We start from the raw sequence: 17,300 nt of genomic DNA on the forward strand, positions 1-17,300 counted from the left end.
CCAGCATACCTGAGCACAAGGGCATTGGTCCCCCTCGGGTTCAGGTGTAACCTGTCCTTTTTGTACAGGGCATACCTTCACCGGGAGAGATCCCAATGATCCAGAAAAATCTGAAACTGTGCCCCCCCCCCCCCGCACCAATTCCTCAGCCACGCATACATCTGCCAAATCATCCTGTTTTTACCCTCACTGGCACAGGCAGCAATCCAGAGGTGACAACCCAGGAAGTTGTGTTTTTCAGCTTTCTACCTAACTCCCTATATTCTCTCTTCAGACCTCCTCTCTTTTCCTACCCATATCATTGATGCCAATATGTACGATGACTTCTGGCCTTTCACCCTCCCTCTTTATGATGCTGTAGGCCCAATCCGAGATATCCCTGACCCTGCCTCCTGGGAAGCAAAATACCAATTGGTATGCTTTCATGCCGCCAGGATCTACTTTCTGCTCCCCTAACAATGGAATCTTCTTTCCCTACTGCATTCATCTCCCCCCCCCCCCCCCTCTGATCCACGGAACCAGAACAGTACAGAGAAAGTGCAGTGTAGGTAGGCAGTAAGTGGCAAGGTCACAACGAGGTAGATTGTGAGGTCAAGAAGCCACCTTATCGTAAGGAAACATTCAATAGTCTTATATCAGCAGGATAGAAGCTGACCTTGAGCTTTCATGCTTTTGTATTTTGCTAATGACGGGGAGAGAAGAGTGAATGTCTTGGGGGGGGGGCAATCTTTTATCATGTTAGCTGCTTTACTGAGGGAGCAACATGTGTAGACAGAATCCACAGAGGGAAGGCTGGTTTTTGTAATGTGCTGAGCAGTGTCCACAGCTCTCTGCAGTTTCTTAAGTCACGTGCAGAGCAGTTGCCCTACCAAGCTGTGATGCATCCTAGTACTGGATATTGACAATAACTGGTGAGGCTCAAAGGGAACATACCAAGTTCCTTTAGCCAACTGATGAAGTAGAGGAACAACTCTCTCAACTTCAGCGTGGTAACTTTTACAGTTTATTCTGTATTGTTGTTGTTTCACATTATTCTAGTTCAATGCACTGGGATTAACCTGATCTGTATGAACAGTCTGCAAGACAAGATTTTCACTGCATCTTGGCAGATGTGACAATAATAAACCTATACCAATTAAACTCCTCTTAAAATGAAAGCAGCACCACTGGCTGCCTGAGAGTGGCGCCACTGAGAAGGCCAGTCAATAACAGCTCAGCAGTGCCACCCTCAGGACACTTGTTGGATAGCAGATTGAGCACCAAAGCCCTGAACACTGACTGACACGGTTGGCAGATAAGAGAAAGAACACATTGCCGTTTCAGGATATCACAAAGCTCTTGGTTAATCAAGTACATTTTCAAAGCACAGTAACTGCTGCTTGTTAGAGAAACATAGCAGACAGTTTGAGCTCAAAAACAATTACCAGTAAACGTCCAATAATCTGATGCACTCAAGACTGGCAAGATTTCCTATACTATCAGATGTTTTTTCTGAAAACTCAACACATCTTTAATTCACTTAGATATTACACAATTTTATCATAATTTCCCATGCAAAACATTTAATTTCAAAGACAGCATGAGATCAAATGCTGTATAGAATGAAATTTTGGTGGAAATTAATTATACAGACCGAGTCTTTAATGGCAGAGTTATGAGAAACATCCCCATCCTTCACCCAAACCATCCTTTCTGTTATTAACCCTATCTTTTCTTTCCTCTGTTGCCTGAATTCTCACCAAGTAGTATTCACATCTGTGAAGTGTTTTGTGAGGTTGGTCATGGCTAGAGTTAACCCTGCCTCATCCTGCTGGAATTTGCCTATCGCCACAATAAGTATATAGCAGATGCTGTCTCCCTGGCTCTCCGCTTGGCTTTGGATCACCTGGACAACAGCAATACTCATGCCAGGCTGCTGGTTATTGATTGTGGCTCAGAGTTCAATACCATCATCCCTTCAGTACTAATCAACAAAGTTTCAAAACCTGGGCATCTATTCTTCACTCTGCAGCTGGATCCTTGACATCCACATTGGGAGACCACAGTCCGTGTGGATCAGAAATGGCATCGTTATTGAACACTAGCGCAGCTCCAGGATGCATGCTTAGCCCACTGCTCTACTCTCCCTGCACTCAGGACCGTGAAGCTAGGCACAGCTCAAACACTGTCAATAAATTTGTCAATGACACAAAAGTTGTAGGCAGAACCTCAGATGACGATGAGGAGGCGTAAAGGAGCGAGATAGGTCAGCTGGTTGTATGTGTCTTCTGGTTTTATTAGAGGGCTGCCTGGGCAGCCATGCACAGGATCATAACAGGCTTCAGAGGATTGTAAACACAGCCAGCTCCATCACAGACACAAGCCTCCTCACCACTGACAACATCTTCAAAAGATCTGCCTCAAGAAGGTTGCAATGATTGTGAGGATCCTCACCATCTTGGACATGTCCTCTTCTCATTACTACCATCAGGAAGGTGGTACAGGGGCATGAAGACCCACACTCAATGTTCCTTCCCCTCCGCCATCAAATTTCTGAGTGGACCATGAACTCCTTTGCACTATTTATTTTATATATTGTAACCTACTCTAATTTGCTATGCCTGCACTGTTGCCACAAAAGCAACACATTTCATGATTTATGCCTGTGACAATAAACCCCTATTGAGCATGTCTTTGGGATGAGGGAGAAATCCACACAGTCACAGGGAGAAAGTAAACTTTCTACGGATAGGACCAGGGATTGGAATTCAACCCAGGTCTCCTGTGCTGGGAAGCAGTGTCTCTACTTGCTGCAATATCCTTGTGCTCCCCACCCCCCCATACCAAATTTTTTAAAAAAGACAATAGAGATACTTTAGAAAACATTTCCAGTATTTTAATTTTTTTCACCAATGCCAATAACAATCAGACATCAAAAAACTAATAATCAGTGTCATGATGATATATTACAGTATCAGACAAGCTTTGAGTTATCGCATTGTAGAAACAAACCCTTTACATGTACAACCCATTTGCAACTCTACAGCCATGGAAGATGCATACAGTATAGAGAGAGAGGGGGGGAGAATGAGAGTGAGAGCAAGGGAGAGCAAGCAAAAGAAAGGGACCGTGAGCGAGAGGGACACACACACACACACACACACACACACACACACACACACACACACACACACACACACACACACACACACACACACACACACACACACACACACACACACACACACACTCACTCACTCTCTAAGATTTGGTTTATGGCTTACACCAGGAGGAGGGACAAGAATTCTCCTGTTCAACAGTGGCAGTGAAACACACAGTCTTCCCCTGACTGGGCACAACAGTCCACCACATGGACGGAGCAACACCTTTTCAAGGAGCATCCCTGCCCTTGCAGGCCCATCACTTTTTCCACATGGTACCAAAGATGCTAGTTGCGAAAGCCCGGGCAATTTTGAGGTTATAAATGGAAATACCAGTCCTATAATCTCCTGAGCTATGGGACGGTAAATGGGAAGGCTGCAGACTGTGCAAGGTCCTTCCCATCAACTCTCAATCCCACCACTCCACGCCATATCTCTATTGTGCAATCTCATCTGAAGAAATTTCCAAAGTGTGCTGCCAAAAAATTTAAAAGAGAAAGGAGCATACGATGTGGCCCCTTTAATTATAGGGGCCCGATAAAGATGACCGCCATGGCCAGTCACTTTCTTCGTTCAGTGCACTAAGAATTCGGCCTGACCCCGACTCTCCTCTAGATAAGTCCCATTATCTCGAGCTTCCAAGGTCCAAAGCCCAGCATCTGCTGTCCTTTAATGCTCTGCGTCTATGGCGTCCAAATACTTAGCTTCAATTAGCCTGGGAAGAATGAGGCACCTGTGCAAGAGTACAGAGGAGAGGAAGGTGGGACTTTGAACATTTATCACTGCTCACACAACTTTCCATCAAGTCCAGGGTCTGGAACATTATCATTAAGCACCCTCCTCGTCCAGAACATACCCTCTTCTCATTACTTCCATTAGGAAGGAGGCACAGGAATCTGAAGACACACACTTATTATCTTAGGGACAGATTCATCCCTCTGCTGCCAGATTTCTAAATGGACCATGACCTCTCCGGCTCCCATTCCCATCTGACATGTCGGTCCATGGCCTCCTCTTGTGCCAAGAGGAGGGTACCCTCAGGGTGGAGGAGCAACACCTCACATTCTGTCTAGGTACTCCCCAACCTGATGGCATGAATATCAATTTCTCCTTCTGGAGAACAATTTAACCCCCCCTCCCCATTCTCCATTCTGACCTTTTCACTTCTTCTCAACTGCCTGTAACTTCCAAGTGCCCTCCTCCTTCCCTTTCTCCTATTGTTCACTCACCTCCCCTATTAGGTTCTTTCTTCTCCAACCCTTTCACACCCACTTGGCTTCACTTATCACCTTCCAGCTAGCCTCTTTCCCCTCCCCCACCTTTTTATTCAAGCATCTTCTCCTTTCCTTCTCAGTCCTGAAGAAAGATCTTGACCCAAAAAGTTGACTGCTTATTCATTCCCATTTATGCTACCTGACCTGCTGAGTTCATCCAGCATTTTGTCTGTGTTACCTCATTATTTTGCTCTATTATTGCAGGATACATTTTTTGTTATTTCCCATTACAACGTGTAACTATGTTTATGTATGGCACTGCATTGCTCCCACAAAACCACAAATTTCAAGCTGCTTTATCCATGATTCCCAAAATAACAATCACATCCTTTCAATGGTTCTTCCTCTTCATTGTCCACCTCTCTGTCTATTGACCAATAGACAATAGGTGCAGAAGTAGACCATTCGGACCTTCGAGCCTGCACCGCCATTCTGAGATCATGACCCTCAGCACTCCCCTAGACAACGACTTTCAAGCTAAACTAACGACCTACCAAATCTAAAAGTTACAATCTGCTCACAATCTCGGACAAGGAAAGGGAGCCTGAGAAAGGAGGGCGTCAACACAGCTGAGAGACAGAACTAAACACCAACCTGACAGGGACCATCGCCAGCATGATGGGTGGGAAGACCATCTTCAAGTATGGCAACGGGGCCATTCCGAAGCCGCAGAGGATAGCGATCTCGATTAGCTGGAGGCCGGTAAACAAATGGATCTTCCTCTGTGGGACCCTCCGGATGTAGTGCGTCGGTGGATAGGAAGTCTAGATCAGAATGGGGAGAGAGAGAGAGACAAAACACTAAATCAGCATCCATGGGATGAAGATCAGTGGTTAGGCAGGGGTTTGGTGTAGATCAGAACTGAGATGAGACATAATTAACTACCTCGTCACAAGATATTAGAAAAGGCCACTCCACAGGATTACAACCAAGTTACTCTTCAATACTACACAATTTACTCTTATACTATATCATTCTTTCATATTATATTAGGGTGGCACAGTAGCGTAGTGGCTAGCACAAAACTTTACAGGACAGCCAACCCAGGTTCAATGGCTGGTGCTGCTTGTAAGGAGCTTGTATGCTCTCCCCGTGACGTGTGGCTTTCCATATAACCATATAACAATCACAGCACGGAAACAGGCCATCTCGGCCCTCCTAGTCCGTGCCGAACTCTTAATCTCACCTAGTCCCACCTACCCGCACTTAGATTTCCTCCCACAGTCCCAAGACTTATTATTTGGTAGGTTAGTTGGTCATTGTAAATTGTCCTGTGATTAGGCTAGGATTGGATCAGGAGATTGCTGGGCAGCACAGCTCAAAAGGGCTGGAAGGGCCTATTCCGTGCAGTATCTCAATAAAAAAATTAAGTAAATAATTTACCATAAAACACTAGAGATTACTACATATTTTATAATACTATAGAATAATATGTTCTTTCATACTTCACAAGACATTGTTGACATGGCCAAGTTGTATTGTCAGCCACACACTGAGGGTGATCATAGGTGGGTCATCATTATCATCATGTGCCATGTCACATGACATGGGTGATCATGGCCTTTCCAGATCCATGACTGTTCTTGGCAAATTTTTTCTACATTAGCGTGCCATCGTCTCCTTCTGCGCAGCGTCTTTACAAGACGGCTGACCCCAGCCATCATCAATACTCTTCAGAGATTGTCTGCCTGGCATCAGGGTCACATAGCCAGGACGTGATGTGCCCCAGCTGCTCATACAACCGTCCACCACCTGCTCCCACTGCTTCACGTGACCCTGATCGGGAGGCTAGCAGGTACTACAAGGGTGATCTGCAAGCTCGTGGAGGGGAGGGGTGGTAGGGATGTATCTCCACCCCAACACCCATAAGGTGATAATGCAAGCATGTATTAGGAACTTCAGCAGGTGATTTTCTTTAAAAATATTATGGCTAATATGAGAGGGCATAATTCTAAGGTGAATGGAGAACTTCCAGTAAAATGACAGTGAGCTTGGTTGCATCTGTCTCTCTGGGTCCAACAAACGGTGTAATTGTTCGTCTTAAACATTTTTCTTGTGATCACATGACCTCGTCGGACATCGGTAATACTAAATACTGGAAGTCCGGTTTGTTCACTGGCGGGCCGAGCCCTCGTGCAGCCATGCAGGGGAGGAGGCGATGGAGGCATAGCGGGTGGTCTGGAAGCCGTGCTGGGTTGAGGGCTGGCCCCTGCAGGCTGGTTCTTCCGTCAGAGCTGCACGCCGATGCACACTTCCCAGAAGACAAGGTGCATTGGCTTTGTTTGCACGAGATGCGGGACTGCTGTGCGCTTGCTCTTGCAGAAACATGGCTCCAGGACAAAATCGCATCCACCACCAATCTTCAGGCCATGACACTTGGGGGTTTGTGCTAATATTATCTTGTGTCTGTAAGGTGCTATCCTAATTATATGTGCAGTGTGTGACCATATGCACTGTGGCTCCAGAGGAACAATATTTCATTTAGCAGTACGGCTGAATGACGAAAAACTTAAACTTGAAAGCATAGGGGGATGTCAGGGGTAATTTTTTTTTATTACACAGAGAACGCACTGCCAGGGGTGTTGGTAGAGGCAGATAGATCAGGCACACGGATGGAAGAAAAATGCAAAGCTATGCAGTAGGGAAAGGTTAAATTGATCTTGGAGTAGGTTAAAATGTCAATACGATATCATGGGTCAGATGGCCTGCACTGTGCTGGACTCTAAGTTCCATGTTTAAAACAAAGGGTGGTATGTATATGATGTATGTTGCCAGAAGTACATTAACACCATTTGAAAGACGATTGGACAGGTACGTAGATCGGAAAGTTTTGGAAGTTATGACCCAAACAATAGCAAAAGGGACATCTTGATCTGCATGGGTCAGTTGGGCTGAAGGGCCTTTTATCATGCTATATAAAGCCGAGTTGTTTCTTGAACCATTTCGGAAGTCAGCCGGAAGTCAACCGCATGGGGACAGAAATCAGCCCTTCGCTAATGCGTCGTAAAGGCCATCAATGAACAAGAAATAAGACGAAATATTCAACAGGTCAGGCAGCCTCTGAAAAGAGCATTTCATGTCGATGAAGGGAAATATCACCCTAAAAACACTCCCCCCCCCCCCCCCCCACAGATGCTGTCAGAACTTCAAAAATAACAATATATATTCAGTGGCCACTTTATTAGGTACACCTGTTCGTTAATACAGATATCTAATCAGCCAATCATGTGGCAGTAACTCAATGCATAAAAACATGCAGATGTGGTCAAAAGGCTCAATTGTTGTTCAGACCAAACAACAGAATGTGATCTGAGTGACTTTGACTGTGAAACGATTGTTGAAGGCAGACGGGGTTGGTTTGAGTATCTCAGAAACTGCAGATCTCCTGGGTTTTCACACACAACAGTCTAGAGTTCACAGAGAATGGTGCAAAAAACCAAAAAAGATTTTTTTAAAAACATCCAGTGAGTGACAGTCCTGTGGGCGAAAACTCCTGGTTAATGAGAGAGGTCAGAGGAGAATGGCCAGAGTGACCCAAGTACAGCAGCTGCGTGCAGAAGAACATCTCTGAACGCACAACATGTCAAATCTTTAAGTGGATGGACTACAGCAGAAAACCACAAACACACACTCAGTGACCACTTTATAGGAGATTGCTAATAAATGGCCACAGAGTTTATAAAAGGATTTGGATCAGTAAATGGACAGGAAAGATCAATCTATCCATTCCCTCTCACATAGCCCTCAATTTTATTTTCATCCATGTGCCTATCTAAATGGCCCTGGTATCTGCTCTACCACGACCCCTGGCAGTGCATCTACCACAGCATGTAAAAAAAAACCTAGCTCTGACATCCACTGTATACTTTCCGGTGATCGCCTTAAAATTATGCTCCCTTTATACAACCCATTTACACCTGGAGAAAGTCTCTGGCTACTCACTCTATTCATGCACCTCTACCCTGATCAGTTTGGGGTGATGGAGAATCTTACTAAGAAGTTTCCTATCTTTTCATTATTTACCTGTTCTTTAAATAGAAGAGCCAATCTCTCGAAAAACTGACAGCCATCGATGGAGGTCGCAGAAATGTAGAGGAAGAGCCCATACAAGACAGGCTTTGGAATCCACTGAAGAGGGATGGGTAGCCCCAGGAGTGAGATCCCCACCAGTATGTGGGCCACAAGAGCTGCCACTCGGGTCTCCCTTACTTGAACAATGCTGAGAGGGGGAGAAAAGGCACACACACAAGGTTCAATTCAAGTAAATTAGAAACAATTTTTCAGATGTAGAAATTAATCTAAACTTAATAAACACAGCTTTGCCTGCCTGAGAGAGGTAAGGGGCTCATTCGCAATTTTACTCCCAACTGCAGAGAAAGACCAAAAGACAAGGAGTAGAGTTAGGCTGTTCAGCCCGTTGAGTCTTCTCCGCCGTTCCATCATGTCTGATTTATTCTCCTATTCTGCCTTAACCCTGAAACCATTGACACTCTTACTAATCAAGAACCCATCAACCCCCACTGACTTGGCCTCCACATCCTTCTGTGGCAATGAATTCCATAGATTCACTACCCTCTGGCTAAAGAAACTCCTCCTTATCTCTGTTCTAAAGGGTCGCCCTTGTATTGTGAGGCTGTGCCCTCTAGAAACGTCCTCTCTATGTCCGCTCTAACTGGACTTTTCAAGATTTGATGGATTTCAGTGAGATTTGCCCCCCCCCCCCCATTCTTCTGGACTGCAGGTAATATAAGTAGAACCATCAAAAACTCTTCCATTCCATTCCCAGGATTATTCTGTGAACCTCCACTGGGCCAGCATATCCTTTCTTAGATAAAGGGCCCAAAACTGTCATAATACTCCATGTATGGAGTAAGGCCAATGCCTTAAAAGTTTAAACAGTTGACTAAATCCCATTGGAGGTTCTTTGTAAATAGGCATTTCAGAAATCTCAGAACATAATGCCTGTACTGAGTTATCCAAATTCCCTATCTTCTTCCCAAAATCCCACATATTTTTCTTCATAATTACCCAACTCTGTTATCATTCTCTGCTTTCACCTCTTGTTCAGCCAGTACAACAATTCTAGATGTAGTATTCTCCATTAAATAAAGAATAGCCAACAATCTGGTGGCATGAACATTGAATTCAGCTTCTGCTGACTGCTTCCCTCTGTCCCTTTTAATTTTCCTCTCTCCTCCTGATCCAATCACCCTATCCCTTCCCATCCACCCCTCCTTCTCCAGCTGTCCATCATCCATACATTCCTCCTACTAGTTTCCCTCCCTCACTACTCTCCCTACCTCCCTCCTTTTGCTCTACGCTCCAACTTCCTTTTCTATCAAGTTTCATTATTTTCATCCCTTTGGAAATTCCATCTATCACCTCCCAGCTTCTGACACTGATCTGACTCACCCCTTCTCCCATCTGGACATCACTAACCCCCCAGTCACCTAGATCCACCTATCACTTATTTATTGAGATACAACATGGAACAGGCCCTTTGAGCTGTGCCACACAGCAATCCTCCAATCTAGTCCTAGCCTAATCATACAACGATTTGAAACTCCTACAGGCAGCAGCAGGAATTGAACCTGGGTGGCCTGTACAATAAAGTGTTGGGCCACTATGCTGCTCTCATCTGCCAATTCACTCCACAACATCCCTCCACCCATTAATACCCTTGTCTTTCAGCCCAGATGAAGGGTCTTGACTGGCTATTTCTCTCCACAGATACTGCCTGACTGCTGTGTTATTCCAGCATTTACTATGTAGCTCATAATTTCAGCACCTGCAGTCTTTACCTACCCGTAGAATGTAATCATTCTTGACAAAAATTACTTTTATAGATCATGCAACAGGCATGTGGGCATTATATCTGTGAAGGCTCACTGAGAGGAAATCATTCCTGGTCATTTAGTATCTCATCAGATAATAAACACCCGGGGTTCTGCAGATGCTGGAAATCCACAGCAACACACAAAATGCTAGAGGAACTCAGCAGGTCAGGCAGCATCTACGGAGAGGAATAAGTAGTCGACAATTCAGGCCGAGACCCTTCAGCAGGATTGGAAAGGATAGGGAAGAAGCCAGAATAAGGCGGTGGGCAGGTGAAGGAGCACAAGCTGGCAGGTGATAGGTGAGACCAGGTGAGGGGGCAGATAGGTGGATGTGTGGGGGGGGGGGGAGCTTGATGAAGCAAGAAGCAGGAAGGTGGAAGAGGTAAAGGGCTGAAAAAGACGACAATCAGATAGGAGAATGACCACATAATCTGCTTTTGCAATACATATAGTTCATACAGTCATCGAGTACTGAAACAGACCCTTTAACCCAGTGTGTCAGGCTTGGTATCAGGGTAATGAGGGGAACTCTCCTCTATTGAATGCTGTAAGATCATTTGCAACCTTGGGATGGTCAGGGCTTCGGGTTAATATCATCTGAACACAGATTGTACAATCCTTCCTCAGTACTACAGGCAAGCGTCTCTGTAGTGATTTTCCTCTCCCCACAAACCTGCTGGCCATTTTCTACAGCCCTGAATTTCACAGTTTTTACATTCCTTTGTCTGTGTTATATACACTGGAGTTTCAGCTGAAATTTTTTACCACAAGGTCGGTATTGAATAAGAAGTTGTAACTTTTACAGCAAATTGTTTTGATGTTTGGAATGCCAACAAAGCCTGTCACAAGTTTATAGAGATTTACTGTGGGGAGTACTCTAACGGGGTTGCATCACCATCTAGCAAGGAGGGGCTACTGCCGAGAATTGGGAAAGAGCTGCCCAGCATTGCAAACTGAACCAGTTCCATCATGGGCCCAAGCTTCCCCAGCATCAAGGACATCACCAAAAGGTGGAACCTCCAAAAGGCGGCATCCGTCATTAAGGAACCATCACCTAGGATATGCTCTCTTCTTAGACTGCCAGAGAGAAGGTACAGGAACCTAAAGATAAGACACTCAGCACTTGAGAAACAGCTTCTTCCCCTCTGCTATCAGTTTCTGAATGGACGATGAACCAACCCATGAACACTACTTCACTATTTTTGCACTACCTATTTAATTTTTATTATATCTTTTTAGAATTTTAATTTATAGTTTTTTACACTGTACTGCTGCCACAAAGCAACAAATTTGACAACATGTCTCAGTGATATTAACACACCGATTTCTCTAACTTCCTGCAACTTCCCTCCCCCTCCCTCCCACATACACATTCCCCATTTCTTCTATTCCGCATTCTGACTCCCCTCTTATCTCTTCTCCTTACCTGACCATCACCTCCCCTCGCTCGCTCTCCTATCAGATTCCTTCTTCTCCAGCCCTTTACCTTTCCCACCCATCACTTCATCCCCACTCCCCCACCCACCTGCTTCGCCTGCCGCCTTCTATTCTATACTCCTTCTAAAGGAGTATCGTCTATTCTATACTCTATTCTAAAGGCCAAACCTTTTTATTCTGGCTTTTTCCGCCTTCCCTTCCAGTCCTGCTGAAGAGCATCAGCCCAAAATGTTTATTCATTTCCGTATTTGCTGCCTGACCCGCTGAGCTTCCCTAGAATTTTGTATGTGTTGATTTGGATTTCCGGTATCTGCAGAATCTTGTGTGTCGGTGGCATTAAACCCGATTCTCCTTGTAAATACACGCTTACCTGAAGTCAGCTTTGAAAGTAAATAAGACCCATACAAGCACACAGTGGGAGAGTCATACTTACATCTCATGTAGATGACCATTCTCCACTCTCTGCTCGACGAAGGCCAAAGCGCGGACATGCAGAGGCGAATGAGGGAATGCCGAGTGCACCCATGGCAACCCAAAGATGGACAACACAATGTTAACAATGCCCACAAGGAAAATGTCCCAGTGATAGCCCGTGCCTTTCATTAATCTGCAAGAAAATATTTCAAGGAAATAGTTAGCAGATGGGATCCATTACATTTTTTGTTTTAAAGACAAGATAGCAATTAGGAAGGAACTCTTTAATCTCCTTCTTCATAACCAAAAGCTACTTGGCATCATCTTTGTAAATTTCCTATCTACCCTCTTCAAAGGACCTGAATATCCTTCCTTAAGTAAGTTGCTCTGAATCCACCACTCAAGTTGTGACCTAATTAAAAGATCAGTAGAAAGGATCAAGGTGAATGTGGATCAATAGAAAGACGCCCCCACCACCCCACCAAATCTACAAACAAGAAACTGAGCTATGGAAGGAGGGGTAGATGGGGGCTGACTGATGTTGTTTTTTATTCTGACAGGAACATACAAACACTGTACTCTCAAAATTTCACATTTGAAAGCCTCCCACTTACCAATTACACCTTTGCCAGAGAACATCCTGTCCCAGTCCATAGTTGCCAGATCTTTTCTGACACCATCAAAATTGGCTTTTCCCCAAATTAGAATCTCAAGCAGACAGCCAGGTAATTATTTTCCATAATTACCTTCAAACTACTGACATAGTGATCATTAGATACAAGGTGTTCCCCTGCACAAACTTACCCTGTCACCTGCTCTATCTCATTCTCTAAGAGGAGATCTAGTAGCATTGAACTTTCTCTGGTTGGGACTTCTATGTACTGATTAAGGAAACTTTCCTGAACACATTTGACAAACTCTTTCCCATTCAGTCCTTTTACAGTATGGGAGTCCCAAGCAATACGTGAAAAGTTAAAATCACCTACTATCAAAACCTCATGTTTCTTTCAACCATTTGCAATCTCTCTACAAATTTGCTCCTCTAAATCCCATGGACTGTTGGGTGGTCTATGATAAACCCATTAACATGATCGTAGCTTTCTTATTCCCCTGTTCTACCTCACTAGACATTCTCTCCAGTCTGTCCTGACTGACCATTGCCGTGAAATTCTCTCTGACTAGTTGAACTTCCCTTTTGGAGTTGAGCTTCTGAATTGCCTGTACAGCTTGGCATTTTGCACTGTGAACTGGAGTCTCGAAGGTGCAGGAGGTTTGCAGCGTGCTGTGGTCAGGGCAGATCAAAATGTGGTATCTGGGTGAGAGCTTGAGGTACAAGCCAGTGTTTGGTCATTTCTAAAGTGGATATGGAGCTGACTCAAAGCAGCAGATCTGAGGTGAGGCAGAGTTGAGGCAGCGGGGCCCAGGCCTGTGAGCGATGTTTGACCAATTAAAGCACTAGGCTGGAGTGGAAAGGTCAGGTACAGGCTGAATCAAGGTGGTGGGCCCGGGTCCAAGAACAAGGAAGGAGTCTACACTCAGTCAGTTTAAGCGCCAGGCCAAATCGAAAAGGTCAAGGTGTCAGGGTGGGAGGCAAGGGATAGACCAGTGCTCAGCTTGATGCTCCGCGAGGTTTACTCCTCTCTGCACTGAACTGAGTGGCCTGCAACTAAATAGGTTCCTGGACGGCTGCAGCGATGTCCAGCTTCATGGTTGTAGACTCACTTTCAGGAACTTTAGTTCTGAGTGTTATTTGCTTACTTTTTGTTTCCACGATTTGGTTTTCTTTGGACATTGGGTGTTTGACAGTCTTCTTTTTAAAAAAAAAAGGGTTCTATTGAGTTTCTTTGTTTGGTGGCTGCCTGAAAGGAGACGAATCTCTAGGTTGTATATAGTAACATACTTTGATAATAAATGTACTTTGAACTTCACATTTATTAAAGTTCAAAGCGTCAAAGTATGTTACTATACAACCTTGAGATTCATCTCCTTACAGGCAGCCTTTACTTTGACGTTTAGTAACGCCACTCCTCTACCTTTAAGCCCTCCCACTCTACAACATCTAAAACAACTAAACACCAGAACATTGACTGCCCCTCCTGCAAGTGTCACTAATGGCTACAATGTCATAATTCTATGTGCTGATCCTTGCCCTGGGCTCATCCAACTTTCCTACAATACGCCTTGCATTGAAATATATGCAGCTCAGGACACTGGTCCCACCATGCTCGACCTTTTGATTCCTGACCTTGTCTGTAGGCTTAACAACACATTTCTCCACTATCTGTCCTGCCACTCTGGTTCCCCTCCCACGTACCAAACCACAGTGAAAAACTTTGTTCTGCATGCCTTCCATACAAATCATTTCATTACAGCAGAGCACTGAAGTAGGACAAGGGAAAATATTAGCAACGCAGATGATAGTGTTACAGGTACGTGCAGAGTAGGCAGGTGTGAGTTCTGTATGTTATAACTTTTCAGGTATTTATCCAGGCACTGTATAAATTCAATTCAAGTTTAATTGGCATTCAACCATACATGGAGACAGCCAAACAAGACAGCATAACTCCAGGATCAAGGTGCAAAACACAGTACCGACACTCACACACAGCACAAAGCACACACAAGACAGAAATATACACTCACTCAACACAAGAGATCAAACTCAAGCCATCCAGTGCCACCAAAATCTGCTGACGAACACAACAGAGCTTGTCTTCTGCAGAGCGAATGTGATGCTTTGGGTGAAAGATCCATTTGTGAACTCTCTTCCAATCCTTCTACATAAACCCATTACTAGGTGGTATGAACTACCGTAGATGTCGGATTATAAGCCGCTACTTTTTTCCCATGCTTTGAACAGCATTGAACACAGCGGCTTATAATAAGGTGCGGCTAATAGATGGTTTTTTCCCATGCCGCCAAAACATTTTGCCTCGTAACAGTAGACCAATAAAATTGATGAGTAGTTCACAGAGGTCCAATGAAATTGTACGATAAATCAAGCGCACTTTCACAATTAAGTTATTGTAAATCAGTCATTTGTACTCACCCTCATCAACATGGAAAACACTTGAAGAAAAGCATATGATGCATCTTTTAATTTAAAGGCGATCAATCTGGCGGTTGAAGAAGGAAATCGAGCTGCTGCGCGTAATCTTGGCATACATGAATCGATGGTGAGACGGTGGAGACGCCAGCGCGAAGAACTGAATCAATGCAAAAAGACGACAAAAGCTTTCAGAGGTAATCACAGCAGATGGCCCGAACTTGAAAACTTTCTTGAAGACTGGGTTAACACACAGAGAGCAGGCGGCCGCGGTGTTTCCACCGTGCAGATCAGACTGAAGGCTAAAGCAATCGCCACCAAAATGAAAATCGAAGATTTTAGAGGTGGGCCATCGTGGTGTTTTAGATTTATGAGACGAAAAGGCCTGTCCATCAGGGTACGCACGACTCTCTGTCAGCAGCTCCCTCCCGACCATGAGGAAAAACTTGCTAACTTCCGCACATTCACTCAAACAAAGATAGCGGAGAATTCCATCGGGCCAGATGAAATCATAAATATGGATGAAGTACCTTTGACGTTTGACCTGCCTCTCACTCGGACTGTTAATAAAAAAGGTGACTCGTCCATCATACTGAAAACAAGTGGCCATGAGAGAACGCATTTTACTTGTGTTCTGAGCTGCACAGCATCCGGACTAAAGCTTCCACCGATGGTGATTTTTAAGCGGCTGACAATGCCAAAGGAAAAATTCCCAAAAGAAATCATGGTGAAAGTCAATAAGAAAGGTTGGATGATGGAGAGTCTAATGAAGGATTGGCTCAGAGAGTGCTACGCCAAGCGACCGGGGGGATTTTTTCACATAAAAAAAGCGTTGCTCGTTATGGACAGCATGAGGGCTCATATAACAGATTCAGTGAAAGCTGCCATCAAGAGTACAAACTCAATTCCAGCTGTGATTCCTGGGGGCACCACGAAGTATTTGCAGCCACTGGACATCAGCGTGAACCGGGCATTTAAAGTGGCACTACGCATTGAGTGGGAGACTTGGATGACGAGCGGCGAGAAATCCTTTACCAAAACAGGCCACATGCGAAGAGCATCTTTAACTCAAGTCTGCCAGTGGATCCTAAATGCTTGGAGCCATGTCACAACATCCACCATCACCAACGGGTTTCGAAAGGCTGGACTGCTGCGTGATGAAGAGGATCGCGTGCGCTCAAGTGAGAGCGACAACGAAGAGACTGAAGTGAGTGATGAGATCCTGAGGTTGTTCAATTCGGACACTGAAGAAGAGGACTTTGATGGTTTTAGTGCGCAGGAGGAAGATGAAGAAGGCGATCAATAACTTTTCCTGGTAGGCTGCAGAATATATATATTTTTTAACCAGTCGTTAGGAGATGTTGGAATGTTGTTCATGCACTGTTCAGTAAAAAAGTATACCCAACGTAATTTGTGTGTTACCGATAGGTATGTATTTTAAAAGTAGCCGTGTTACAGGCACGGTTCGAAAAAAAGCATTTGCAATATGTATTTGTTTATGTTACCATACGGATTTAATTAAAAGTTTAAAAAATCCTCACGTGTGTTAGGATTTAATTTGGGACTGCCGCTTCAGGTCAGGAATGGCTCACGTGATATTAGACAGCAGTACAAGGGAGGGAGGGAGCGAAACTGAGGATTCCGCTGCACCGAAACTGCTAGCGATTCAGTAAACAAAAAAACAGTAAAACTCGTGTGTGAATGGTATCGGGCCAATAAGGACACAAGTGTCCGATGTTACCAAATACCGGTAGGTATAACAAAGTTTAGCCTTACCAAATATGTGTAGCGAGGGTTTGGTTTGGGGGAAAAAGGAGTATAAATAAGAGCAGAATGTAAGGGGAAGGCAAAACGCGTTCTGCAATAAAGCCACGCTGCACTGTAATCCGGTGTTGGTTGTCTCTCTTCCAAAACGAACACAGGGCAGAATTTGAAGCCCAACACGTGTAATATCTTTCTGTGTAAATATCTCATATTACAATGTGGGACACCTGCGGCCGAAAATCCAGTGCGCCGAAAATCCGGTCCGCCGGAAATCCAGTGCGCCGAAAATCCGGTCCGCCGGAAATCCGGTGCGGCCTGTACAATTAAAAAATTGATTTTATTTCTAAAATTAGAGCCAGCGGCTTTTAATCAGGTGCGCTCTGTAGTC

At 44.6% G+C, this 17,300-nt stretch overlaps 1 protein-coding gene across 4 annotated transcripts in view; it reads right to left on the reverse strand.

The window, feature by feature from the left end:
- Window positions 1–2,860: 2,860 nt before the first annotated feature.
- Window positions 2,861–17,300, reverse strand: part of slc4a11 (solute carrier family 4 member 11) — a 303,412-nt gene continuing 288,972 nt past the window's right edge. For all 4 annotated transcript variants that reach the window (XM_073042123.1, XM_073042124.1, XM_073042122.1 and 1 more), the window contains 4 exons: window positions 12,122–12,295; window positions 8,438–8,633; window positions 5,009–5,178; window positions 2,861–3,873 (listed from right to left, as the gene is read on the reverse strand). In XM_073042123.1, coding sequence (XP_072898224.1) covers window positions 3,810–3,873; window positions 5,009–5,178; window positions 8,438–8,633; window positions 12,122–12,295 — 604 coding nt within the window. In that variant the 3' untranslated portion in view covers window positions 2,861–3,809. The remainder of the gene's footprint in view (window positions 3,874–5,008; window positions 5,179–8,437; window positions 8,634–12,121; window positions 12,296–17,300) is intronic.

The sequence above is a fragment of the Hemitrygon akajei genome, chromosome 4 (genome assembly GCF_048418815.1).
Source record: "Hemitrygon akajei chromosome 4, sHemAka1.3, whole genome shotgun sequence".
Lineage (NCBI taxonomy): Eukaryota > Metazoa > Chordata > Chondrichthyes > Myliobatiformes > Dasyatidae > Hemitrygon > Hemitrygon akajei.